The sequence below is a fragment of the Dipodomys spectabilis genome, unplaced genomic scaffold (genome assembly GCF_019054845.1).
Source record: "Dipodomys spectabilis isolate Male_0828 unplaced genomic scaffold, ASM1905484v1 ptg000157l, whole genome shotgun sequence".
Taxonomy (NCBI): domain Eukaryota; kingdom Metazoa; phylum Chordata; class Mammalia; order Rodentia; family Heteromyidae; genus Dipodomys; species Dipodomys spectabilis.
In genome coordinates this window covers 20,320,773-20,347,687 of record NW_024870834.1, presented here as the reverse complement: position 1 = coordinate 20,347,687, position 26,915 = coordinate 20,320,773, and the positions used below count along the sequence as shown (strand labels likewise).

The 26,915-nt window shown below is 41.3% G+C and overlaps 1 protein-coding gene and 2 pseudogenes across 3 annotated transcripts; 1 reads left to right on the top strand and 2 right to left on the bottom strand.

The window, feature by feature from the left end:
- The first annotated feature begins 347 nt into the window (after positions 1 to 347).
- Positions 348 to 25,981, top strand: Ptgr2 (prostaglandin reductase 2). 3 transcript variants are annotated; one of them, XM_042692462.1, is made up of 10 exons: positions 348 to 413; positions 5,288 to 5,367; positions 7,449 to 7,567; positions 12,349 to 12,540; positions 16,226 to 16,396; positions 17,884 to 18,093; positions 19,835 to 19,956; positions 20,419 to 20,506; positions 23,709 to 23,748; positions 24,633 to 25,981. In XM_042692462.1, the coding sequence occupies exons 2-10, from the start codon at positions 5,331 to 5,333 to the stop codon at positions 24,707 to 24,709; spliced, it is 1,056 nt and encodes a 351-aa protein (XP_042548396.1). In that variant the 5' UTR covers positions 348 to 413; positions 5,288 to 5,330; the 3' UTR covers positions 24,710 to 25,981. The 3 variants fall into 3 exon arrangements, with proteins under 3 accessions (XP_042548396.1, XP_042548398.1, XP_042548397.1); XM_042692464.1 differs by lacking the exon at positions 348 to 413 and adding an exon at positions 549 to 569 and having other exon boundaries at positions 5,287 to 5,367; XM_042692463.1 differs by lacking the exon at positions 348 to 413 and adding an exon at positions 669 to 744.
- Positions 10,125 to 10,898, bottom strand: LOC122118627 (annotated as a pseudogene).
- LOC122118846 lies at positions 21,990 to 23,075 on the bottom strand (annotated as a pseudogene).
- Positions 25,982 to 26,915: the final 934 nt, after the last annotated feature.

Here is a 26,915-nt window from a genome sequence, read left to right as displayed (position 1 = left end):
TCGAACAGTTTACTCTTTGGACCGGAAGGCAGGGAATTCACAGGACACCAGTCCCAGTTAGTTTGTAATCCTTCGAAGTGGGGTCCCGGCCCCCCTTCCCTCCCGGTCCCCGCGAGGACAGTGGGGCTGGAGTCCTCTCAAAACTTTAAATCCCGCCCCTGATTTATGTATGTATGTATGTATGTATGTGTGTATGTATGTGTGTCTGTGTGTGTCGGTGTGTGTGTGTCTGTGTGTCTGGGGTGGGATGGGGGGTGGGGCAGAGTAATCTTGCGCCTGCGCAGTGTGGCCAGAAGGCAAGGTCGTAGTCTGGTCTCGTCAAATCTCGCGAGCCCCCCTCCGCTGTGGGAAGGTGCGGGACGGGGGGGCACGGACGGTCGGGCCCTGGAAGCCGCCTGTGGCGGGCGCGCGCGGTGAGGCTCGCGGTGAGCGCGGCGGGTCCTCGCCGGGGGGGCATCCGGAGCGCCCGCGCGCTGCCTCCCGGAGCTCCCGGCGGGGCGCTGGCGGTATTGCCTGGGACGCCAGGATCGGGAATGCAGGAGAAGGGGTTTTATTAAGAACTGTGAGGGGCAAGCGACCTCCAGTTGGGATAAAACGGTGCTGGCGGCGTCTCTGGACGCTGACACCATGGATCGATCGGGGCGCGGACTGGAATCCTTGCACAGCGCTGGCCGGAGGCTTCATTCTCTTAGTTGGACGTTGTGGGGTTCAGCTACGGGTGATTAGTTTCCATAGGAGCAGTGGGTAATGGGGCGCTCTGGAGGAGGGCTGGGCTGCGGGGAGAGCGCGGTCAGGCCCGGGCAGCGGGCGGCGGGCAGCGGGCGGACCCTCGTGACCGACCCACTGAACCCAGCAAGGACGGAGAAGCGCGTCTACTCAAAGGTCTTGGGGTGCAGGTCAGAGGGAGAGCACTCGTCTGGCTCTGCAAGTGTGAATCTTGATGTGTTTTCCTTCCAGCCCCACATAGGAGAAAATTCATATTTCAAAATCTGTTGAGAGTCCGAATTCTAGCCTTGTTCCACCTGGGGCAAATTACCTGACTTTGGACCTTCGCTTCCTACACTGTAAAGCAGAGATATTAACCTCTTGTGGGTGTTTGGACCAGGAGTTGTAGTTAAACACGATAATAAAATTCTTCAAGCCCTGTTTTGCAGCACCTAGGAAAACTAGGGAAACAAGCTGAGAGACGGAACTTTTCCAAGATTCCACTTGGTTAGAACCAGCACACATCCTCTGTTCGTAAATGATCTTGCTTAAATTGCAACATAAGACACTCGTGACTGGCATCAAAGCGAATTTTACAGTTGCTTGGCACTGTTTTGGCATTATTTTGAAATAGTACTCAGGCAGATTGGATTTGCTGAGTTTCTCCCTCATTTCCTTGAGATCTTGAATTTGGTGTACCTTATTTTAAATGCTAATCGTGTGACTAAATGAAGTTTCTATTTTTAATGTTTGTTGTCTTAAGGGATATCACACAAGTAATCTTGCATTCATTAATTGTATTTGGCACTTTTTTAATGCAGAGGGAGATAACTATAATAGTGTATTTTCATACTGCGAAGCAATGTTTTGACAAATTCTACAATACACAAATCTTACTTATTTTTGTTGCTGGGATCAAACTCAGAGCGAGGAAAGTATTCTACTATTGAGCTACATTCCCAGCTCTTGGTATTTTGAGCCAAGGCTTTACTCTGTAGCCCAGGTTGTCCTCAAACTCATGATTCTTCTCCCTCAGCCTCTCCACTGCCAGGATTATAGGTTAATGCTAGGATTGTGCATACTTTAAAATAGAACATAACATTGAAATTAGAAAAAGGACAAATATTAAACTTAATTTGAATTTTTGTTGTTGTTGTTGTTGGTCATGGGGCCTGAACTCTGGGCCTGGGCGCTGTCCCTCAGCCCTTCGGCTCTAGACTAGCACTCTACCACTTGAGCCACAGTGCCACTTATGGCCTTTTCTGCTTATGTGGTGTTGAGGAATGGAACCCAGGGCCTCATGCATGCAAGGCAAGCTCTCTACCACTGAGCCACCTTCCCAGCCAATTTGAATTTGTGTGTGTGTGTGTGAAGGGGCTTAAACTCAAGGCTTGGGTGCTGTTCCTGAACTATTTTGTTCAAGCCTACCCCTCTACTACGTTAAGCCATTTCTGGTTTTCTGGTGGTTAATTGGAGATAAGTCTCACAGGGACTTTTCTGCCCAGGCTGGCTTTGAACAGTGATCTTCAGATCTCAGCCTCCTGAGCAGCTAGGATTCTGCCCAGGTGTGACCCACTGGCACCTGGCTTATAATTGAAAGATATTTTCACCATTTAAAGACAGTTTGAACCAACTTTGGGTAAACTTTGCTCTTTACTGTTGAGGTAATTTTTCCATATGGTGATTCAATAGAAAATTTCTCTGCGAGCCGGGCGCTGGTGGCTCATGCCTGTAATCCTAGCTACTCAGGAGGCTGAGATCTGAGGATCACGGTTCAAAGCCAGCCCGGGCAGGAGAGACCGTGAGACTCCTATCTCCAATAAACCACCAGAAAACCGGAAGTGGCACTGTAGCTCAAGTGGTAGAGCGCTCGCCTTGAGCTGAAGAGCTGAGGGACAGCGCCCAGGCCCGGAGTTCCAGCCCCACGACCGACAAAAAAAAAAAAAAAAAAGAAAATTTCTCAGCAGATGGGTGTGATAGCATACTTATAATCCTAGCTAATCAAGAAGCTAAGGCAAAGCTGGACACCAGTAGTTCATGCCTGTGAATCCTAGCTACTCAGGAGGCTGAGATCTGAGGATCTTAGTTCAAAGCCAGTCTAGGCAGGAAAGTCTGTGAGACTCTTATCTCCAATTAACCACCAGAATACTGGAAGTGGTGCTGTGGCTCAGGTGGTAGAGAGGTAGCCTTGAGCTGAAGAGCTCAGGGACAGTGCCCAAGCTCAGAGTTCAAGACTCATGACTGACCCTCCCCCCTCCCCCCACCCTACCCCCCAAAAAAAGAAGCAGCAGCTTAGGCAAGAATATCACTTGAGTGCAGAAGACAGAATCTGCCTGGGCAATATAGTAGATTACTTGAAAAAAAAATCTTATCTATGTACTTATATCACCTTTAGAATCCACCAGTGTCAAGTAAGGGAGGAAGAAAGAACAAGATAAATGATACTATGAGGAAGCAATCAGACGATATCTTAGAGACAAAAGAGTGAAGAGACAAAGCAATGGTATGAAATAAGGATGGGAGATTCAATGTAATGTGCCACCAAAAAAAAAAAAATATCGAAACAAGCCAGGTGCTGGTGGCTCACACCTGTAATCCTAGCTACTCAGGAGGCTGAGATCCGAGGATCCAGATTCAAAGCTAGCCCGGGTAGGAAAGGCCATGAAACTCTTTTTTTTTTTTTTTTGGGTCCGGTCGTGGGGCCTGAACTCTGGGCCTGGGCGCTATCCCTCAGCTCTTCAGCTCAAGGCTAGCACTCTACCACTTGAGCCACAGTGCCACTTCCAGATTTTTTCTTTTTGCTTATGTGGTGCTGAGGAATTGAACCCAGGGCCTCATGCATGCAAGGCAAGTGCTCTACCACTGAGCCACCTTCCCAGCACCCCTAGGCCATGAAACTCTTATCTCCAATAAACCACCAGAAAACCAGAAGTGGCACTGTAGCTCAAGTGGTAGAACGCTAGCCTTGAGCTAAAGAGCTGAGGGACAGCCCCACAACTGACAAAAAAAAAAAGGGAAACAATAAAATGTATTCGTTTCTTTTTTCTTTTTTTGTCAGTCATGGGGCTGAACTCTGGGCCTGGACACTGTCCCTCAGCTCTTTAGCTCAAGGCTAGGGCTCTACCACTTGAGCCACAGTGCCACTAATGGCCTTTTCTGTTTATATGGTGCTGAGGAATCGAACCCAGGGCCTCATGCATGCAAGGCAAGCACTCTACAACCAAGTCCTCTGGCTGGGCAAGGTGGCTCATGCCTATAATCCCAGCTACTTAGGAGGCTGAGATTTGAGGATCACAGTTCAAAGCCAGCTCGAGCAGGACAGGCCATGAGACTCTTTTTTTTTTTTCGGAGGGGGGGGGGGGTCCAGTCATGGGGCCTGAACTCTGGGCCTGGGCGCTGTCCCTCAGCTCTTCAGCTCAAGGCTAGCGCTCTACCACTTGAGCTACAGCATCACTTCCAGCTTTTTTCTTTATGCTTATGTGGTGCTGAGGAATCAAACCCAGGGCCTCATGCATGCAAGACAAGCGCTCTACCACTGAGCCACCTTCCCAGCCCCATTTCTATTTTAATGAGTGAATAAAACATCCTTTAAAATTTAGTTATAGTAGATGGGAAGGCAATCTGGCTTTGACATCTGTCATTCCATTGTTCACCAGGGTTGAGTAGGCTAGATACCTGTCCCCTATTTCCTTCCTGAAGCTGTGGGTGACCATTCCCCATACAGAAGGACTATTCTTCAGTCAAGGATATGCTAGTAGCAGCTCTCCCCTGGTAGAATCTTCAGACAAGCTCTCAAAGTTTAGTTATAGCTCAAGTAAACTTTTTGTTGTTGTTGGCCATGGAGCTTGAACTCTGGGCCTGGGCGCTGTCCCTCAGCTCTTCAGCTCAAGGCTAGTGCTCTACCACTTGAGCCCCTGCACCACTTCCGGTTTTCTGAGTAGTGTATTGGAGAGAAGAGTCTCACAGACTTTCCTACCTGAGCTGGCTTTGAACTGCAATCCTCAGATCTCAGAGAAGAGTCTCACAGACTTTCCTGCCTGAGCTGGCTTTGAACTGCAATCCTCAGATCTCAGATTACAAATGTGAGTCACAGGCACTCAGTTCATGTAAACTTTTTAATTTTCTGGAGATTGTGGTGGTGCTTGGGATTGAATCCAGGCCCTTATATATGTTAGGCAAGAGGTCTACTACTGAGCTATATCCTGATCCCCGGTTAATCATTTTATTTTGTTACTGGATCAACTGACTAGCTCTAGAGGAATATATCATGTTTTTCTTTTAATCAAACTTGTAGTAGGATGCTGAGTCAAAATGGTGTGAAGATGAATGTCCTTGAATTATCTGAGGCAAAACCATTTCGATTCATTCAGCCTTCAGGGAACTTATTCCTACTAGCTCAAGATTCTAACTACATTTAGTTTTCTTCTCTTTGCCTTAGGAGGCAGACTTGTACAGGGTGGTATATCCTTTTTGGATCCTAAACATAATTTTTTCTTCTTCAGAAGCACAATTGGACTTCTTTTTTGTTTTAAATGATTAAATACTGCAGATCTTTCTAGTGATTTAATTTTTTTATTTATAGGGATTATTTTATATTGAAATTTGTGACACTGCTGCACAGAGTGATGATTGTACAAAGAGTGGTATTGAATTCCCGACCTGGTATGTATTTGTCAATGGTTAGTGAACAACTTCAGTCTTTAATAATTTTCAGTGAATAAAAAGGTAAAAATTAATATGATTACATATATATATAAATCCATCCATATAATTAAATATATATGGATTCATAGAGAACATGAATCTAAGGGGCTATTTAGGAGAAGGGGAGAAGGAAGGAAAAAGGATAGGGGATGCATATCGAGATACATTGCAATTATATATGACAACATGAAGAACTTCAATGAAAACAGTTGATTAATAGAGGTTGGAAGGTATGGGGAAAGAGAAATGAGCTCTGTTAGAGGCTCAGTAGTAGTGAGAAGGGTTTGGGCTAACAAGAAGAAAATGAAAGGGATGAATATAGAAGTAGGTTGTTGACAACTATTAAAATAGAACAGTGAAGGGTGGGGATTGTGGCTTAGTGGTAGAGTACTTGTCTAGCATGCATGAAGCCTTGGGTTCAATTCCTCAGTACCACATAAACAGAAAAGGCTGGAAGTAGCACTGTAGCTCAAGTGGTAGAGTGCTAGCCTTTAGCAAAATAAGCTCAGGGACAGTGCCCAGGCCGCAAGTTCAAGCTCTAGGACTGGCAAAAAAACAAAAACAACAACAAAAATTAGAACAATGAAACTTATTGAAAGTTATTTTGAGGAAAGAGGAAAAGGGAGAGTGATAGACAGGGTGAGATTGATTGGAATATATCATAACTGTGGAAATGAACAATGAAATTTCCCATAATGTAAGCTAATAAAAGAAAGCTCATGAATCAATGTGGTAAATTAAAGTAGTACGATATTAAGACTAGTAAATATGTCAGAAGAAACTAAACAATGTAATGCCATTTGTTGATATGCTTGGAAGATTTTATTACTAATATGCATGAATTTTTCTTTATAGTATGTATTGTTGATTTTTAAAATTTGCTTTTCTGTTTTATGTAAAATACACTGACTTATATCAGTGCTGACAATTTCTTTTTTTTTTTTTTTTTTTTGGGTCCGGTCGTGGGGCTTGAACTCTGGGCCTGGGCGCTGTCCCTCAGCCCTTCAGCTCAAGGCTAGCGCTCTACCACTTGAGCCACAGCACCACTTCCAGCTTTTTTCCTTTTGCTTATGTGGTGCTGAGGAATCGAGCCCAGGGCCTCAGGCATGCAAGGCAAGCGCTCTACCACTGAGCCAACTTCCCAGCCCCCAGTGCTGACAATTTCTTGAATCATAAAAACTTAGATAAGGGGTTTGGGGTCTGAGAAGTTTGAGGCCACTGATACCTTGGTTTTGCTGCACCCACTACTGTGTCCAGAAAAAGTTGTTCAACTTTTCTGACCTCAGTTTTAATGGAGTGAGTAATTAGGTTAAGATATATTTATTTATTTTTAGTGGTACCTCAGGGCTTTATGCTTGCTAGGTAAGTGCTCTGCTTTAGTTACTTTTCAGATAGGGGCTTACTTTTATTGTCCGAGCAACCTTGGATTTTTTTATTTTCCTACTCCTGAGTAGCTTGGAGTTTTGTATCACCATGCCCATCAATTAAGATCTTTGTATTCATGTCTCACCTTAGAAATTTGATTATTTTTTGACCAGCAAGTTTGTTTCTGTTAAACATAAAGCAAATATTTAGTGATGACATTTCCTTATACCTTTTCCTTATATGTTAAAATTTTTAATTTCCTAGATTTTAAGACTTTACTATAAAAAAGTTCATTTAAGTATCTGCTTTTTAAAAGGAGGAAATAACTTACCTAATATTTTATTTTGGCTGATATATTTCTACGTGTATGCGTGTGTGCGTGTGTGCGTGTGTGTGTGTGTGTGTGTGTGTGTGTGTGTGTGTGTGTTGGTATGTGCTTGAACTCAGGACCTTATCTTTGGCTTGTTTTTCACCCATGGCTAGCAGTCTACCACTTGATCTATGCTTCAAGGCTGACCTTTTTTTCTGGGTTAGTTAGAGATTAAGAGGATTTTGGAGATTTTTCTGTCTAGGCTTGTTTCGAAAGTCGAGCTTCAGAGCCTCCTGAGTAGCTAGAATTATAAGCGTGAGCCACTGGTGTTTAACTGAATTCATGTTTTTGACTGATATTTTAGGGAAAAATGGTAATCCAGTAGCAGAGAATTTCCGAATGGAAGAAGTCACTTTACCAGAGGGCATCAATGAAGGACAAGTGCGAGTTAGAACTCTTTATCTTTCTGTGGATCCTTACATGGTAAGAATCAAAGGTGTTGTAACTTGGTGAAAAATATTATTTTTTCCCTATCAGAATTTTATTGTGTAATGTTTAGGACTGATGCATATTTGGGCAATTATATGTTTGTTACTGAGAATTATGGATTGCCTTTATTCTTATTTACTGACATTGATAAAATGGATTATATTTATGGATTTATAAAAAGGATTATATTTCTAGAAATAATGGCTGGCCAGGTTCTTTTTTTTTTTTTTTTTTTTGGGTCCGGTCGTGGGGCTTGAACTCTGGGCCTGGGCGCTGTCCCTCAGCCCTTCAGCTCAAGGCTAGCGCTCTACCACTTGAGCCACAGCGCCACTTCCGGCTTTTTTTTTTTTCATTTTGCTTATGTGGTGCTGAGGAATGGAACCCAGGGCCTCATGCATGCAAGGCAAGCGCTCTACCACTGAGCCATCTTCCCAGCCCTGGCCAGGTTCTTTTATAGCTTGGAGGTAGTAAAATATTTGAAAATCCTCTGACAGGTCTGGGTTCTAAGGCAGGCGATGTATATGGGATTCCTCGCTTGCTGCTTCTCTTTTTTCGCCCTCTTTCCCAACCCTGTTTCTTTCCTTATTTTGAGACAGAGTCTATGTAGCTCAGGGCAGCTCCTAACTTGAGATTCTCCTGCACATCATGCCAGTACATCTATTAACTTACTATTTTTTCCTAGGTTTACCTGTACTATATATTTCATTTAAGTAGAAGCATACAATATATACCTTTTGTGTCTGGCTTCTTTTATGTAGAATATTTACAAAGTTAATTAAGCTATAATGTATCAGTTCTTTTTGTTGATGAATTATTTTGCATTATCTGGATATTCAATATTTTATCATTGATTTATCAATTAGTAGACATGGGGATTTCCAGTTTGGCTATTATGAATATTTTGCTATTTTTTTCTATTTTAGCATATATCAATAGTACCACGAGTTTCATTATAATCTCCCTAAATGCTACATACAAGTTTTTTTTTAGACTACCTTTTATTTATCCTAGGTTTATACCTAGGAGTAAAATTGTTAAGTCTTTTTTTTTTTTTTTTTTTGCCGGTCGTGGGGCCTGAACTCTGGGCCTGGGCGCTGTCCCTCAGCTCTTCAGCTCAAGGCTAGCGCTCTACCACTTGAGCCACAGCGCCACTTCCGGCTTTTTGCTTATGTGGTGCTGAGGAATCGAACCCAGGGCCTTGAGCATGCAAAGCAAGCGCTCTACCACTGAGCCACCTTCCCAGCCCCAATTGTTAAGTCTTATGGTAACTGTTTAACCTTAAAATTTTTTTATTGTTCTTATAAAGCTGATGTACAGAGGGGTTACAATTACATAAATCAGGTAATGAGAGTACATTTCTTTTTGGAGAGCATCACCCCTTCCCTCACTGTCTCCCAGTTTTTCCTTCCTGTCCTCACCCATAAGATGTACAGTTCATTTTCAACATAGAATCCAGTGAGTACTGCTGCATTTGTTCACTCTTTGTCCCTGTGTTTAACCTTTTTAGGGAACCATTCCATCAGGAGTGAGAGTTTGTTTCTCCACAACCTTATTAACATATGTCATTCATTTTGGTTATTGCCACTCTAGCTGATGTAAAAGTGGTATCTCATTGTGGCTTTGTTTTATATTTCTTTGATGGTTAATTTTGAGTACATTTGTATGTACTTATAGCCATTTGTATATCTTTTTTTTTTTTTTTTGTCGGTTGTGGGGCTTGAACTCTGGGCTTGGGCACTGTCCTTGGCTCTTCAGCTCAAGGTGAGCGCTCTACCACTTGAGCCACAGCACCACTTCCGGTTTTCTAACGGGTTTATTGGAGATAAGAGTCTCACGAACTTTCCTGCCCGGGCTGGCTTTGAACCATGATCCTCAGATCTCAGTTTCCTGAGTAGCTAGGATTACAGGTGTGAGTCACCGGCGCCTGGCTTGTTTATCTTCTTTGAAGGAAATTTCTATTCATATTTGTTAAGCATTTAAAACACTGAATTACATCTTTATTATTGAGTTGAAAGAGTTCTTTACATATTCTAAATATGTATTCTCTGTGTGTGTGTGTATGGGTGTGTGTGTGTGTATGTGTGTGTGTGTGTGTGTGTGTGTGTGTGTGTGTGTATGCGTGTGTATGCATATGCTTGAACTCAGGGGCTAGGCACTGTCCCTGAACTGTTTGCTTAAAGCTAGGGCTCTCCCACTTTAGCCCCAGCTCCATTTCCAGCTTTGAGCTTTAGTAGTTTTGTTTTTAAATATTTTATTATCTTTATATAATTGTACAAAGAAGTTGCTATTCACCAAAGCAGTTTATTTCTTTGGTGGTTTATTGGAGTCTCATAGACCTTCTGACCAGGCTGGCTTCAAACCCAGATCCTTACATCTCAGCTTCCTGTAGCTAGGATTATAGATGTGAGCCACTGGTATTCTGGTTTAGATAAATGCATTTGATGTGACATATGACCTGTACATATTTTCTCTAATTCAATTGTCTTTGTATTCTTGAAAAGACATTGTGTGTCTTTTGAAGCACAACATTTGTTAATTTTTTTGGAAGAAATCAGTTTATTCTAATTAACTCAAAATGACATCAGAACAATGAAGGCCACACAAACACCTGTTAGCCCCAACTCTATACCATCTCAGTGAACCTGTATTAAGAGTCACAATACCCTCTTCCATGGCCACTCTGAGGCAACTATGCAATTAACAACAAGAAGTTAACTTACAGTTTTATACTCTATAGTGTCACTACCAATTACATTTCCATGTTAAATTAACTTGGTTATCAGAGGTGATTTTCCATTTCTTCAGCTTGAACTTCATGGTTAAACTAGTCCATTTACAATTCTGCACTGCTTCAGCACCTCATTGAAGCCCTCACAGAGCTTAAAATCACCCTGGTTCTGGGCACACTCCAAAAACTGCTTTATTTCATAGGCGCATGGCCCACTAAGCTGCTGCTGCTGCTGCTGCACCAGCTGAGTTCCCTGGGCTCCTGATAAGTGATGCCCGGCCTGGCAGGCTCAGCATTACTAGCTCCACTGAAGCCGCCAGTGATGGCATGGCTCAGTGTGTGCCCAACGGCAGAGCCCACAGCTACATCAGCAGCTGTGGACGCCAGCTGGGCCATTAGCCCAGGCTGCTGGGGAGTGGCTGCAGGAGAGCCCATAGCAGATGCTGGGGCTGCCCTTGGAGGTTGGGCTGCAGGAGCTGGCCTGGGTGTAGCTCTCATCTGAGGGCCACGGCTGGCCGGTGAGGCCACAAGGGAGATGTGGCTCTGGCTTCCACGCGGCATCTTGGACCCTGACGAGGAATCACGTCCAGAAACGACAAAACCTACGAAGTGTTCAGGAACTACTCACATTGGTTAATTTTGATAGAAGTCCAACTTACCTAATTTCTGTTGTCATTTAAAATTTTTGTTGGTCTTGTACCTAAGAAGTTTTTGAGCTGGGGACTGGTGGCTCACACCTGTAATCCTCAGGAGGCTGAGATCTTAGGATCAGGTTTCAAAGCCAGCCAGGGAAGGAAAGTCCATGAAACTCTTATCTCCAGTTAACTACCAGAAAGCTGGTAGAGCACTAGCCTTGAGCAAAAGTGCTCAGGAATAGAATTCAAGCCCTGAGTTCAAACCGAATGACCAACAACAACAAAAAATGTCTGTGCCTCCCCCTGGATAATGAAGATTTAGTTGCGGTTTTCTTTTGAGTCTTACAGTTTTAGTTATAATATTTTAGTCTTATAGCCCATTTTGAGCTGTGTGATTAAAGAGACTGTCTTTTTGCCATTATATGTTCCTAGCATCATTATTGAAAATCAGTGTAAATTTGTGGATTTATTTCTAGGCTCTCTATTCTGTTCCATTGGTCTGTGTATCTGTTTTTGTTATTGTTGTTTGTTTGTGGGGGTACTGAAGCTTGAACTCAGGGCCTAGCACCTCCCTTACTTTTTTTTTTTTCTGTGCCAGTCCTGGGGCTTGAACTCTGTCCTAAGTTTTGTTGTTGTTGGTGGTGGTCCTGGGCCTTTTTTTTTTTTTTTTTTGGGTTGGTCGCGGGGTTTGAACTCTGGGCTTGGGCGTTGTCCCTGAGCTCTTCAACTCAAGGCGAGCTCTCTACCACTTGAGCCACAGCTCCACTTCCGGTTTTCTAGTGTTGTATTGGAGATAGGAGTCTCACAGTCTTTCCTGCCTGGGCTGGCTTTGAACCATGATCCTCAGATCTCAGTCTCCTGAGTAGCTAGGATTACAGGGCGTGAGCCACTGGCGCACAGCTTGGTCCTGGGTCTTGAACTCAGGGCCACTGTATCACTTCCAGCTTTTTCTGAGTATTTTATTGGAGATAAGAATCTCAGGTAATTTCCAAGCTGGGCTGGCTTCAAACTGCTATCCTCAGATCTCAGTCTCCTGAGCAGCTAGGATTACAGGCATGGGAAACCTGCACCTTACTTCTCCCTTACTTTTTGTACCCTAAGGTTGCATTTGAACTACACCTCTACTTTGGTTTTTGATAGTTAAATTAGAGATAAGGGTCTCACAGATTTTCCTACCCAGGCTGGCTTTTTGAACCTCAGATCTCAGCCTCCTGAGTAGCTAAGATTACGACGTGTGGCCCTTGGCATAATTATAATTCTTTAGTAGTTATAGATACCTTTTTTTCCAGAAAAAAATAATGGAAAGGGAAATAAATTTTATTTCTATTTGTTTGACTTATACTTTTCTTTTACCAACTGAGAAAAATTAATAAACTGTGTTAGCTAACAAAATTAATGCTTTCTTTTTTCAGCGTTGTAAGATGAATGAAGACACTGGCAGTGATTATTTAGCGCCTTGGCAGCTGTCTCAGGTGGTAGATGGTGGTGGTATTGGAATTGTAGAAGAAAGCAAGCACACAAACTTAACCAAAGGCAATGTTGTGACTTCTTTTTATTGGCCCTGGCAAACTAAAGCTATTTTAGATGGGGATGGCCTTGAAAAGGTGATGTATAATATAAATCGATCTTATCTTTTTCACATTTGTAATTCTTATTTTCTACATTTATATGATTTTCTTTTAGCTACCTTCCTTCCCACTTTTTCTACTCTAACTTTATGTAAGAGTTCATAGATTACCAGAAACGGTATCATCGTCTATATTTCATTTATTTCTCAAACTATATGTGCAAAACGTGAGCTAAGCATCCAAAATATATTATAAAAGTGGTAATTCCTTATATATATTAACAAATTTCCTGAAGCCGGGCACCAGTGGCTCACGTCTGTAATCCTAGCTACTCAGGAGGCTGAGATCTGAGGATCACAGTTCACAGCCAGCCTGGGCAAAAAAATCTGTAAGACTCTTATCTCCAATAAACCACCAGAAAATTGGAAGTGGTGCTATGGCTCAAGTGGTAGAGCACTTGCCTTGAGCTGAAGAGCTGAGGGATAACGCTCAGGCCCAGAGTTTAAGCCCCATGACCGACAAACAAACAAACAAAAATTCCTGAGAAATAGCCACAGAAATTCATTGGCTTTGTAATTGAAATTTCATCTCCTGTCAGAATCTTGAGTTCAGTTCAACTCAGGTTGAATCATATGAAATTACCAAATATGCTTTAACCTGCCCCAAATGGCAGTTTTATATAATTAAATCTAATTGAGGTATAATAAGGAAATATTTTATGTAATTTCATGTTTCTTAATATGCAAAATAAAAAATAATAGCTACAAGTAGATATGAAGATAAGTGCCATGATAAAATGTGACTCAAATTTTATAAAATATTTTCAAATTAATTTTATTTATTTAATTACTTAATTTTGCCAGTCCTGAGGCTTGAATTCAGAGCCTGGGCACTTTCCCTGATCTTTTGTGCTCAAGGCTAGCGCTCTACCACTTGAGCCACAGTGCCACTTCTGGCTTTTTCTGAGTTGTTTATTGGAGATAGGAGTCTTACAGACTTTCCTGTCCAGGCTTTGAACTGTGATCCATAGATCTCAGCCTCCTGAGTAGCGAGGATTACCAACATGAGCCACTGGTGTCTGTCTAGAAAAATATTAATAATACAAATGTGTGTGTATGTGTGTGAATGTATGTGGGTACTAGGTCTTGGACTCAGGGCCTGGGTGCTGTCCCTTAGCTTTTTTGCTCAAGTATGGTACTATTAACACTTGAGTCACAGCTATCCTTCCAGCTTTTTGTGTGTGTGGTTAACTAGAGATAAGAGTCTCACAATCTTTCCTGCCCAGGCTGGTTTCAGATCTTGATCTTGATCCTCAGATCTTGGCCTCCTGAATAGCTAGAATTACATGCATGAACCACCAGCTCTGATTTAGGCCTCTGGTTTTTTGAGATAGAGTCTCACTATATAGCTCAAACTGAACTGTAACTCACTGTGTAGTCCAGGCTGACCTTGCACAAAAACTATTGTAGCTTGAAAAGATAGATGTTTTCTCATCAACTGCCTGTTCCACTACTGGACTACTACTACCTTTCTATTAATAATTGTAACCAAGCCGAGCACTGGTGGCTCACACCTGTAATTCTAGCTACTCAGGAGGCTAAGATCTGAGGATTGTGGTTCAAAGCCAGTATGGGCAGGAAAGTCCATGACTCTTATTTCCAATTAACCATCAGAAAACTGGAAGTGGTGCTATGGCTCAAGTGGTAGAGCACTTGTTTTGAGCTGAAGAGTGGAGGGACAGCATCCAGGCCCAGAGTTCAAGCCCCACAACTGACAAAAAAATACTAATTGTAATCAAGAACTGCTTTGTATACTGCATTTGCCTAGGTACACCTAAGGCTCTGTGCTTGGCATCCAGGCTCTGTGGTTCAGTTCCAGAGTGGTAGAACACAACAATAACAAAAATCTTTGCCTCTCTTAATATGCCCATGGACTGCCATGTGTTTGAAGAGTTAGTCTTTTTAAGAAATTGAATAATTTTGGTTAAAATTTAGCAGATCTGAAATTAATCAGTAAATCAGTTTATTTTTAGTTCAGTATCATAACAAAATAAAATAAGTTTGTATTCATTAGTTTTTCAGGTTGGTTTTAAGATAGGGTCTAACTATATAGTTCAAACTGGCCTGGAACTCACTATCTAGCCCAGGCTGGCCTTAAATTTCTCCTGTGTGTAGTCTGCCAACTCCTAGGATTATAGAATTGTTATACCACAGCTGGCAAGCTGGCAGTAATTTTCAATGGCTATTAGTTAAATCCGGTACATGAATAAAGGTAACAGATTCACTGGAAAGTTGATAGTACACAGAAATATTTCATGTATGTAATATTATTTACTAGTGAAGCCAGTATAATTGAGACTTTCCTGCTTCAGTCTTCTAATAGCTGGGATTATATTCCTGGCCACTTTTGTTATTATAAGCATCAGTAATGTAAACTGTTGGAGTTGGAGGGTTTTCTCTTTCCTTCCTTTCTTTCCTTTCCTTTCCTTTCCTTCCTTCCTTCCTTCTTTCCTTCCTTCCTTCCTTCCTTCTTCCTCTCTTCCCCTCCCTCCCTCTCCCTCTCTCTCTCTTCCTCTCTCTCTCTCTCTCTTTCTTTGGAGATGAGGTTCTCAAGACTGTTGCCTAGGCCAGTCTTGAATTCTTGGGCTCATACAGTTTTCTTGTGTTGGTCTCCTGTGTAGCTGGCACTACAGATGTGCCATTGTTCCTCGTCCTGGTTGCTTTGGAATTGCTCAGAAATTTAAAAGCCTTCCAACTTTGCTTAGTGTTTTTCCATTAAGCATTTCCTTTCTTTTGACACACATAAGGAACTAACAAGAAAGGATAGTTTTTATTTTTAATGCAGGAATTATTTTTAAAGTTGTTAACATAAACAGACTATTGATTTTTTGTCTTTTGGATTTTTTTTACTCTTTATAAATAGATTGGAATTTTAACAAGACTAAAGAATGGCTTACTGTTGGATTATAATGAGTTATTAGTCTGGGCTGTCATAACAAATCACCACAGGCTGGCTGAGTATGTTTTCTATGTTATGCCTGCTTCTTTTTCTAAGGGCACAAAAGCATTGGATCAGGGCCGCACCATTGTGACCTAAAAGTGTCACCCTAAAAGCTCTATTTCCAATATAGTTACATTGGGATGTGTGATTTTGTTTTTTGTTTGTTTGGCCAGTCCTGGGGCTTAAACTCTGGGCCTGGGTGCTGTGCTTTAGCTCCTTTTTGCTCGAAGCTTCTGCTCCACTACTTGGGCCACAGGGCCACTTCTGGCTTTTTCTCTGATTAATTGGAGCTAAGAGTCTCACTGACTTTCTTGCCTGTGCTGGCTTCAAACTGTGATCTTCAGATCTCAGCCTCTCTAAGTACCTAGGATTACAGGCATGAGACACTAGCACCTGGCAGAGATATATGTAAGAACTTGGGATAGGGAACCTGATCCAATCCATAATAGGTAGAATATATTTTTGTTGTTGTTGTTGGTCCTGGAGCTTGAACGCTCGGCCTGGGTGCTGTCCCTGTACCAGGCTAACTCTATCATTTAAAGCCACAGCTCTGTTTCTGGCCTTCTTTAATTTTTGTGGTTAATGGGCGATAAGAGGTCTCATGGACTTCCTTAGCCTCCTGCGTAATTTAGGATTACAGGCATGAGCCACTGGGTATCAGGCTTTGCTGTCTTAAATAGGAATTTCTAATATTGTTAAAAAGCTCTGTATTTTATTTTAGGTAGAACCACAACTTGTGAATGGACATCTTTCGTATTTTCTTGGAGCTATAGGTATGCCTGGTTTGACTTCCTTGATTGGAGTGCAGGAAAGAGGTCATATAACTGCTGGATCTAATCAGACAATGGTGGTCAGTGGAGCAGCTGGTGCCTGTGGATCCTTGGCTGGACAGGTAAATTTTTGAGGATTTAGTTTTGTTGTTGTTGTTGTTTAAGTAGCCATAAGGGAATTTTTGGATGTACCTATGTAATTTTTAATTAATAAATTTATGCTATTATTTCTCATATTTCTGGTAGAAATGTTATTACCTACTTAAAATTATTTGCATAGCAAGGTGTTTGTATTTCACACTTGTAATCCTAGCTACTCAGGAGGCTGAGATCTGAGGGTTGTGGTTCGGGGCCAGCCTAAGCAAGAAACTCCAATAAACTACTCAAAATAGCTGGAATTGGTGCTGTGGCTCAAGTAGTAGAGCGTTTTCCTAGACCAAAAGAAGCTCAGAGACAGCACCCAAGCCCAGAGTTCAAGCCCCAGGACCAGTAAAAAAAAATTATTTTAATAATTTTAATAATAATATGAAAAAGAAAAAAGAAAAATCCTTGAAATTTGATTTGAAGCTAGCCAGGCTAAAAGTCCATGAGAGTCTTACCTCCAATTAACCACCAAAAAAGTAGAAGTGGAGTTATGTCTCAAGTGGTAGAGTGCCAGTCTTGAGCTGGAAAGCTAAGCAAGAGTACAAATCTAAAGTTCAAACCCTAGTACTGGCATAAAAAGAAAAAAAAAATTCTCAAGTAAGAAATCCTTAAGTAAGAAAGCATTATGAAATTCTAGAAATGTAGTAAATGTTTTGATAGACTTGTACAAAGTTCATCATTTTATAAATACTGGGTGGGCATCATTGAAACAAAATACTTTATTTAGGCCTTTTTTGACTGGTACTTGAATTTAGGACCTCTTAATCATGCTCTTGATTGGCTTGCTTGCTCACAGATGATTCTTTTTTTTTTTTTTGGGTCTGGTCGTGGGGCCCGAACTCTGGGCCTGCGCCCTGTCCCTCAGCTCTAGGCTAGCACTCTACCACTTGAGCCACAGCGCCACTTCCGACTTTTTTCTTTTTGCTTATGTGGTGCTGAGGAATCAAACCCAGGGCCTCCTGCATGCAAGGCAAGCACTCTACCACTGAGCCACCTTCCCAGCCCACAGATCATTCTTTACCACTTGAACATTACCTCCAGAACTAGTTAACTGCAAAAGGAATCTCTTGGACTTTTCTTCTTAGGTGGCTTTTAACTGTAATCCTCAGTTTTTTAGCCTCCTGAGTAGTTATGATTATAGGGGTAAGCCTCTGACACTATACTTTAGCTATGATTTTAGCTCCTCACAGGCTTGAAAAATATTCAACTGTAAGACAGCAATATTTTCGGTCTATTCTATAAAATCAGATTTAAATTGTGATTTTTAAAATTTTTATTCAGTTTTAATTTTAAGGATGTCTCAGTTCTTTGGGTTTCAAATTTCATATAGCTAATATAGCAGTGTAATCTAACCTAAATTGTGATGATTACTCATTTATTTGTAATACCCTGTGTACTTTTACATTTAAACATTTAAATATAAAAATATATAAAGCCATTTAGTTTTCAAAAATTTCCCCCTTAGATTGGCCGCTTGCTGGGCTGTTCCAGAGTGGTGGGAATTTGTGGAACACCTGAGAAATGCGTCCTTTTGACCTCAGAACTGGGCTTTGATGCTGCAATTAATTATAAAAGAGGGAATATGGCAGAACAACTCAAAGAATCGTGTCCAGCTGGAGTGGATGTTTACTTTGACAATGTTGGTGGTGACATAAGTGATACAGTGATAAGTCAGGTGGTTTTCTGGCTTGTATTTGTTACAAATTTGAGTATGCATTTTACTTGTGTTGTCTTTTTTAAATGATCCTGGGGGGGGGACCTAAAATTATAGAGTTTATTTAAGTGACAATATAATAATGTTTGTATTGAAGTGACACAGGAGAGCTTGCTGAGACCAATTTTCATTTGCTTTCAGATTTGCACTCTAAACTCCAGGTTTAGGTCTTGCCTAGTAATATTACATTTTCACCTTCAAATTATTTTTGTGGCCGGGCACCAGTGGCTCACGCCTGTAATCCTAGCTACTCAGGAGGCTGAGATCTGAGAGTCACAGTTCAAAGCCAGCCCAGGCAGGAAAGTCTGTGAGACTCTTATCTCCAATAAATCACTAGAAAACCACAAGTGGCGCTGTGGCTCAAGTGGTTGAGTGCTAGCCTTGAACTGAAGAGCGCAAGGACAGTGCCCAAGCCCAGAGTTCAAGCCCCATGACAGAAAAAAAAAAAAATAGTTTTCTGTTAAAACTTAGGGCTGTGTTTTTGAAATGGTGGAAGTTCTTTTTTTTTTTTTTTGCCGGTCATGGGGCCTGAACTCTGGGTCTGGGCGCTGTCCCTCAGCTCTTCAGCTCAAGGCTAGCGCTCTACCACTGGAGCCACAGTGCCACTTCCGGCTTTTTCTGTTTATGTGGTGCTGAGGAATCGAATCCAGGGCCTCATGCTTGCAAGGCATGCACTCTACCACTGAGCTACCTTCCCAGCCCCTGAAATGGTGGAAGTTCTGACCTAACTTATCATGAGTCTCATAGCCATGGCCTCTAGTTTGAGTAGGTATATGATTGTACATACTTATGTATTTTATTGATAATGGTATAAAACACCAATGAACTATTAATAGATAGACCTTTACTATGTGTAAATTGTCTGCAATTAAGATCAAATTATTTAAATAAAAAAATAACCACTCCACTAATAAAAATAGCAACAACACTGACAACTAATGTAATTATTTTGCTGACTACATACTTTAATTTGCCTTTATATTATTTTGGAATGGACTTATTTTTAGTTAATTAAAACTCTTAAAACTATAAAATGAGCTGAGCACTGGTGGCTCATGCCTTAATCCTAGCTACTCAGGAGGCTGAGATTTAAGGATTGTGGCCCAAAGCCAGACTGGGCAAAAAAGTCTGTGAAACTCTTATCTCCAATAAACCACCAGAAAACTGGAAGTGGCGCTGTGGCTCAAGTGGTAGAGCACTTGCCTTGAGCTGAAGAGCTGAGGGACAGCGTCCAGGCCCAGAGTTCAAGCACCAGGACCACCACCACCACCAAAAAACAAACAAACAAAAACCATAAAATGAGCTGGGCCCCAGGTGGCCCACACCTGTAATCCTAGCTATTCAAGAGGCTGAGATCTGAGAATCACGGTTCAAAGCCAGCCCAGGCAGGAAAGTCCATGAGACTCTTATCTCCAATTAATCACCAGAAAACTGCAAGTGGCACTGTGGCTCAAGTGGTAGAGTGCTAGCCTTGAGCTGAAGTGCTGAGAGACAGCCCCCGGGCCCAGAGTTCAAGACCTAAGACTGACAATAACAAACAAACAAATCCCATAAAATGGGTAACTCTTTAAAACAAACCCAGTTAGTTGGCAATAAAGGTTTAAATATAGAGGTCAAGGAGGCTTTTGTTGAGGCAACAATTAAATCAGTTGTTAGGGAAGGCATTTATTTTATGTATAATATTCCATTGTTCTCTGTACAGATGAATCAGAACAGCCACGTCATCCTGTGTGGTCAGATTTCCCAGTACAATAAAGATGTGCCTTATCCTCCCCCTCTGCCCCCTGCCATAGAGGCAATACAAAAGGAAAGAAACATCACAAGGTGTGTGTTCTTTTCCTTTGCTCTTATTACCACATTAAATGGGGTTTAATTATCTTACATGTATATGAAATGTACCGTTCTGCACTTAGTTTTTCCTTATTTAATAAAACTTGAAAATATATACTTTTAAACTGGTGCAATGGGTAACTTGTAGTTACCTAGCTTTCAGAAAACTAATGCTTTATGGGCTTTGACTTTCCTGGGTTAGGTCTTAAGAAGGTGGTGTCTCCTAAGGAAAATGTGTAATGCTGTTGCTAAATAGGGTTGTAGTTGCTAGACAGACATAAACAGCAGAGGTTTATTATACTTAAACTTGTAACTATATCTAAAACTTAACTGAGCAGAGTTGGTATGACTAAATCTTAATATTTTAAGGATTAACAGATATTAGAGGCAGGAATATTTGATTTTGGGTTCTCACTTCTATTGTGTTCTCTGATGATTATCTTTTTCTTACTAAAGGGAAAGATTTCTGGTGTTAAATTACAAGGATAAGTTTGAGCCTGGCATTCTACAGCTGAGTCAGTGGTTTAAAGAAGGAAAGTTAAAGGTAAAACTGTTCTTCATCACTATTATTCTTTTTGGTAGTTGGTATACTTTTATATTATTTGAATTTACTGTAGCATATATTTCCTTCGTTGTGAAAAATTCTTCAAAGAAGTATATACTAAATAAAACTACCTCCCAGATGACTATAACCTGCTAATTAAGAAAACCTGCTAAAGACAAAGAAATGAAACAGAATCAATTAACTGCTCTCCAGACTGCAAAGGCCACTGACTTGGCACACCTTCAGGAACTGGCAAAGATGATAAGGGAGTATGAGCAAGTCATTATGGAAGATCGTATAGAAAAGGAGAAGACTCGGAAGACGATTGAACAGGATGACTTGGAACTGAAGAGCATCATAAAGCTCCAGGCCTGGTGGCGAGGCACAGTGGTACAGAGGGAAATTGGCAGTTTCAAACTGCCTAAGAAAGAGAAAGATGATGTCAAGGATGTGAAAGGTAAAGGTAAAGGCAAGGACAAGGACAAGTGGAAAGGCAAGAAATGACCAAGTTCTCTTTCGTCCTTCTCTCTGGCCGTTTGGATGAGAAAAAAGATTTGGAGGAAGATACAAGTACTATCAAGCTACAGCTTGATGATTGGGACATTCCCAGATGAAGCTGGGGGAATTCGCCTTGCCTGGTATGCTAGTTTACAAACCCGGAATTACGATTTTTACCATCAACTGAATATTTTCATTTTGCTTGGAAGAAAGTGTGAAATTTCCTCATTTTACCTCACCAGAAAAACAGTTCCTAGGTTTAGTTATAGCATGGTATTAAAACTTCAGTAATTCCTGTAATGAATTTTACCTAATCTAACTAGACTCTTACAGAACAAAAATGAAGTATTCAGTCGGAATTTTAAAGTGCTGTTTATAAAGTTAGCTAGCATACACACATGGTAAAGTTTTAATAAATGCTTTCTTGCCTCTTTTCCATTAAAAAAAAAAAAGAAAACCTGCTAGCCAGTGGCTTACGCCTGTAATCTAGCTACTCAAGAAGCTGAGATCTGAGGATCGAGGTTCAAAGCCATCCTGGGCAGGAACAGTCTGTGAGTCTCTTATCTCCAATTAACCACTAGAAAACTGGAAGTGGTGCTGTGGCTCAAGTGGTAGAGAGCTAGCTTTGCGCTGAAAAGCGCAAGGAGAGTGCCCAGGCCCAGAGTTCAAGCCCCAAATTGACAAAAAAAAAAAAAAGAAAACCTGCTAGCCATGCACTGGTGGCTCCTGCCTGTAATCCTAGCTACTCAGGTGGCTGAGATTTGAGTATCAACATTCAAAGTTAGGAAAGGCTGTGAGACTTAAATCCAATTAATCACAGAGAAAGCTGGAAGTAGAAGTGGCACTGCGGCTGAATTGCTCAGGGACAGCACCCAGGCCCAGAGTTCAAGCCCCATAACCATCAAAAAAAAGAAAAAAAAATCAATAAAAGTAATTTAAAGTTTATTCTAGCTATAATGCAGATTATTCTGAATTTAAGGTAGCATCACATGGCATGCTTCTAAGTCCATTCCTGAGATACTCTGTTTTATAGCTCTGTGCAATCTCTTCTCTGGCACTAGGGAGGTGGTTGGGTTTATTTCACATAGTAGTATACAAATGGGTAAAAGAACTAGAAATACAAAAGAAGAGACCACTGTGACCTTAGAATATCAAGACAAATGCTGCCATTACTGATAATATTTGGCTGATAAATGTGACCTTAGGTGGTGTGCAGGGGTAGTATATAGGAAAGTGAATTGTTAAATACACCACCTTGATATGGGGAATCATTAGGTTCCATAATTGTGGCTTGCTAGTGAAATATGTCATTCCCCACTGGGCCTGCAAAAAGAACATTGTGCTGAAGGGTCACAGGACAAATTACTAAGCTCCTTAGATGTTCTTTTTCTGGAGGATTTGGGCTGAGGTTCAAATCAGGGCTTTGAGCTACTAAGCCACACATCGGCCCTTTTGCTTTAGGTTATTTTTTTACATAGACTATCCCAGTTTTTGTCTTTGGGCCAGCCTGGACTTGGATCCTTCTATCTACATTTCCTGAAATACATGGGATCATAAGTTGGAAACTATTTGTTGAAAAGGGTTCTGGCTTGAACTAAGATCCTTGTTGGATTAAAGGTATGAGTCATTTTGTTCATCCTCTTGAGTGTTTTTTTGTTTGTTTGTTTTTTGTTTTGGCTGGTCCTGGGGTTTGAATTTTGGGCCTGGGTGTTATCTCTGGGCTCCTTTTGCTCAAAGCTAGCACTTGAGCCACAGTACCACTTCTGGCTTTTTCTGTGATTAATTGGAGATAAGAGTCTCACAGCCGGGCGCCAGTGGCTCATGCTTGTACTTCCAGCTACTCAGGAGGCTGAGATCTGAGGATCTCAGTTCAAAGCCAGCCTGGGCAGGAAAGTCTTATCTCCAATTAACCACTAGAAAACAGGAAGTGCTGCTGTGGCTCAAGTGGTAGAGCATTCGCCTTGAGCTGAAGAGCTGAGGGACAGTGCACAGGTCCAGAGTTCAAGCCCCACTTTCCTGCTAGGGCTGGCTTCCAACCTCCTGATCCCTGAGTAGTTAGGATTACAGGCATAGCCACCAGCCCCCAGCTTCTAGGATGTTCTTGAGCCAGTGCTCTCCCTCTTGAGCCATAGCTTTTTAGTGGCTAATTGGAAATTAAGACTCTTACTGACTTTCCTGCCCAGGCTAGCTTTGAACCATGATCCTCAGGTCTTAGTCCTCTGGGTTGCTAGAATTAAGGGTGAGCCACTGGTGCCTGGCTGAATTTTTTTTTAAACAAATATATAGCTTGTGATCTGTTAATAACTGAGTGTTAGACAATGGGCATATAAAATTTTGTTGGAAAAATATCAACAAGAAACATTTCTGGGTTATCCATAGAAATAAGTAGTTTTAGATGGAAAATTCTAAATAGTATGTTGCCTTTTACAAAAGTGGGAATTCAGCCCAGCCCCGAGGGGGTCACTGAGCGGGCTTTGGAGAAGCAAGGAGGGAGGGAGGAAAAAATAAAAAAAAAAAAAAAAAAAAAAAAGAAATGTACTTATTATCTTGCCCATTTAATTGTAACCCCTCTGTCCGGTATTTTCACAATAAAAAAATAATAACAATAAAATTATATTTTAAAAAAAAAAAAAAAAAAAAAAAAAAAGTGGGAATTGCTAAGTAAAAACATAGGAGTACTAAATCTAGCTATTTTTATTTATAGATCAAAGAGACTGTGATAAATGGATTGGAAAACATGGGAGGTAAGATAAATGTAGATTATACATACGTGCTCATTCCTTTAATGCTGTCAGATGAGTTTGTTTTCCTTTTTTCTTGGTTCTAGAAATTGAACCTTTGGCCTCTTGCATACTAAATACTGGTTCTACCACTGAATTATACCCAGGATTATTTTTTCTCTTTATATTTATTTTGTGGTGTTGGAGCTCAAACTCATGCTCATTTTTCTCTTTTTGTTTTTATGTTGCTGGAGGTAAAACTCATGGCCATGCACATGCTACACCAGTACTCTATCACTAGACTATATCCATAGCCCATGTGTTTTTTATTTTTATTTATTTTTTAATGCCAATACTAGGGCTTGACCTCAGGGTCCAAGCATTGTCCCTTAGCTTTTACACTTAAGGCTAGAACTCTACTGCTTGAACCACTCCTCTACTTCAGCTTCAAAAAGCTGGTTAATTGGAGGTAAGACTCTGATGGATTTTCCTGGTCAGTCTGGCTTCAAACAGTGATTCTCAGATATCAGCTTCCTGAAAAGCTAGGATTACAAGCCTCTGTCACTGGTACCCAGATGACTTTTTAACAGTTGTGTTTCTTTTATGACAGACTTCCCTCCTCTACTTCCTCTGGCTTTTGAGACATATTTACTATATATCCTAGGTTACCCTTGAACTCACCTGGTAATTGCTAACTCAGAATCATCTTGCCTCAGCCTTTAGAATACTAGAATTACATGCATGTGCCACCATGTGGGGCTTCCTTTTTATAAGCTTTTTATGTATAAATTAATATTGTTGAAAAAAATCGTTCAAAATAATTTTGTCTGACTTTCTGATAAAAATGTTGGTGACATTTTTCTTTTCAGATAACCTGATTTTTGTTTTTTGTTTTTTTTAATTTTCAGCTGCATTCCAATCCATGATGACAGGAGGTAACATTGGAAAGCAGATAGTCTGCATTTCAGAAGATGCTTCTTTATAATCTATGTACATCTTCATCAAGGAAATAACATTTTTCAGGTTTTCTTCTTTTCGAGATGGTATGGGGGCTAAACTCAGAGCATCAGGTCACTGGGCTTTTTCTCTCAAGGACAGTTGGTGCTCTTCCACTTGAGCTATGCCTTAAAATTTAAGAATATAAACAGTTCTTAATGATTTTTTAGTAATCATTAAGCTGTTTGGTCACATAATTCTGTTTTATCTAAATATTTCACATATGCACACTATATTTAACGTGATTACTTTCAACATTATTTCTTCTTCTTTTTGTTTTGCTTTTGGGACAAGCTCTTGCCATGCAGTCCAGGCTGACCTTGAACTTATGATTCTACTTTAGCAGGAGTGCTGGGATTAATTCCAGGTGCTGGAATTAGAGATATACAGGAATGTACCACCATACCTGGCTACTTTTCTGATTAAAACTAATAGGTGATATTTGTATCAGATATTCTGGAACTACTGGAGACTTAATACAACTGTTAATTGGTCATATGCAATCGATTTTAAAATTAACTTGTATTTAAAATTGAATAATCATTCTATTGTGAGAAACAGTAAACATTTATTTGAAAAAAGTCTTACAATTCTTAAATTGAAACTTGCGTAACAACAGAATTGGGATGGTCTTTCCAAATAGATGGAAAAGAGAATGGTATAACATGTATGTAAAGCTTGAGGGTGGAAAACTTTTGGGGTGTAAGAGCAGAGGATCTTGGTTCAGAATAGTATGAGATGATAAATAATGTAAGCTGAGTTTATGGAGAGACCAAGAGACCAGATGTGTGTTTTGCCAAATAATTTAATGTATAGCACTTTAATACTACACTGTATATTGATAGGAGCATATGCTTCTTTTATATTCAGCAGTTACACTGTCAAATAGTCCTAAAATGGAGGGCAAGAAGACACATGAATATCACTTGGAATTTACTAGTAAAAACAATGGGGAGGAGAGGGTGGAGGCTGCGGCTGAGGTGGTGCTCACTGGTTCAGCAGTGATCTTCAATTCAATCCTGAGCACCAAAAACGCCCCATAACACAAGAAAACAGAGACACCTTAGGAAAATCATGAGACTGGGCAAATTAACCAATGGTTGCAAACCTGAATGCTAAAGATGCACTGATGTACTTATTAGTGCTTGTTTCCTTTCTTGAAGGGACTCTTCTCTGTATATTGATAACTCCCCAAGCTACTTTTCCATTTGTGATTTGCTTGAGTTTCGAAGTTAAAAAAAAAAAAATGCCTCCTACCTCAAACTCTTGGTTGTCTAAAGAGAAATAGTCTCCTAAAACACTGCGTACCCAATACTCCTCTCTCACCCGTTACACACGGGACTTGAACTCAGGGCCTGGGCTCTGTCCCTGAGCTTTTTTTTTTTGCTCAAGGCGAGCATTCTACCACTTGAGCCACAGTTCCACTTCTGGTTTTCTGGTGGTTAATTGGAGATAAGTCTCTCGGCCTTTCCTGCTCCTGGTGTCTTCAATCTCAGCCTCCTTAGTAGCTAGGATTACAGGTATGAGCCGCCAGGTAAAGGAATTCTTTAAAAAGCAAACATTTGGCCGGCACCGGTGGCTCACACCTGTAATCCTAGCTGTAAGCAGCCATCCCAGAAGACAACGCGGACACCATCACATACTGGAGGAGGTTTATTAGAGGGGCTGTCTCCCTCACGGGAGTATCCAGCCTCCTCCTTCTAACACTCGGACTAGAGGTGGGAGGTACTCTGCGTACCTATAGAGTACAAATGCCCACCTATCCCGGAGAAACTGGTGGGAGCCTCGGGAGAAGCAGGTTGGAGCTCAGGTTTGGGTGGAGGTGTTCCGCTGATGCAGCAGGGAACCGAAACAAACTGTGAAGTGGGAGGGGCGGAGGGCCTGCTACGGAGGGACTGCTAACACTAGCTACTCAGGAGGCTGAGAGCTGAGGATCCTGGTTCAAAGCCAGTCCGGGCAGGAAGGTCCATGAGACTCATCTCCAATTAACCACCAGAAAACTGGAAGTGGATCAAGTTGGTGGAGCGCCCGCCTTGAGCTGAAGAGCTCAGGCCCAGAGTTCAAGCCCCACAACCGAAACAAAACAGAACAAAAACCCTGCTTTAATTCCCGCCGCCTCTATTTTCAAGTTCCGTATTCTCCGGCGCCACCCCGGGCACCAAGACCAGCGCTCTCAAAAGCCGGTCCGGTTAACA

What these genes read in the sequence shown, in the direction of transcription:
- Ptgr2 (XM_042692462.1), top strand. Translation starts at nt 5,331, where the DNA reads ATGATTGTACAAAGAGTGGTATTGAATTCCCGACCTG. An exon ending in TTTCTGTGGATCCTTACATG is followed by an intron (nt 7,568 to 12,348) that starts GTAAGAATCAAA and finishes TTCTTTTTTCAG; the next exon opens with CGTTGTAAGATGAATGAAGA. An exon ending in TGGATTGGAAAACATGGGAG is followed by an intron (nt 23,749 to 24,632) that starts GTAAGATAAATG and finishes TTTAATTTTCAG; the next exon opens with CTGCATTCCAATCCATGATG.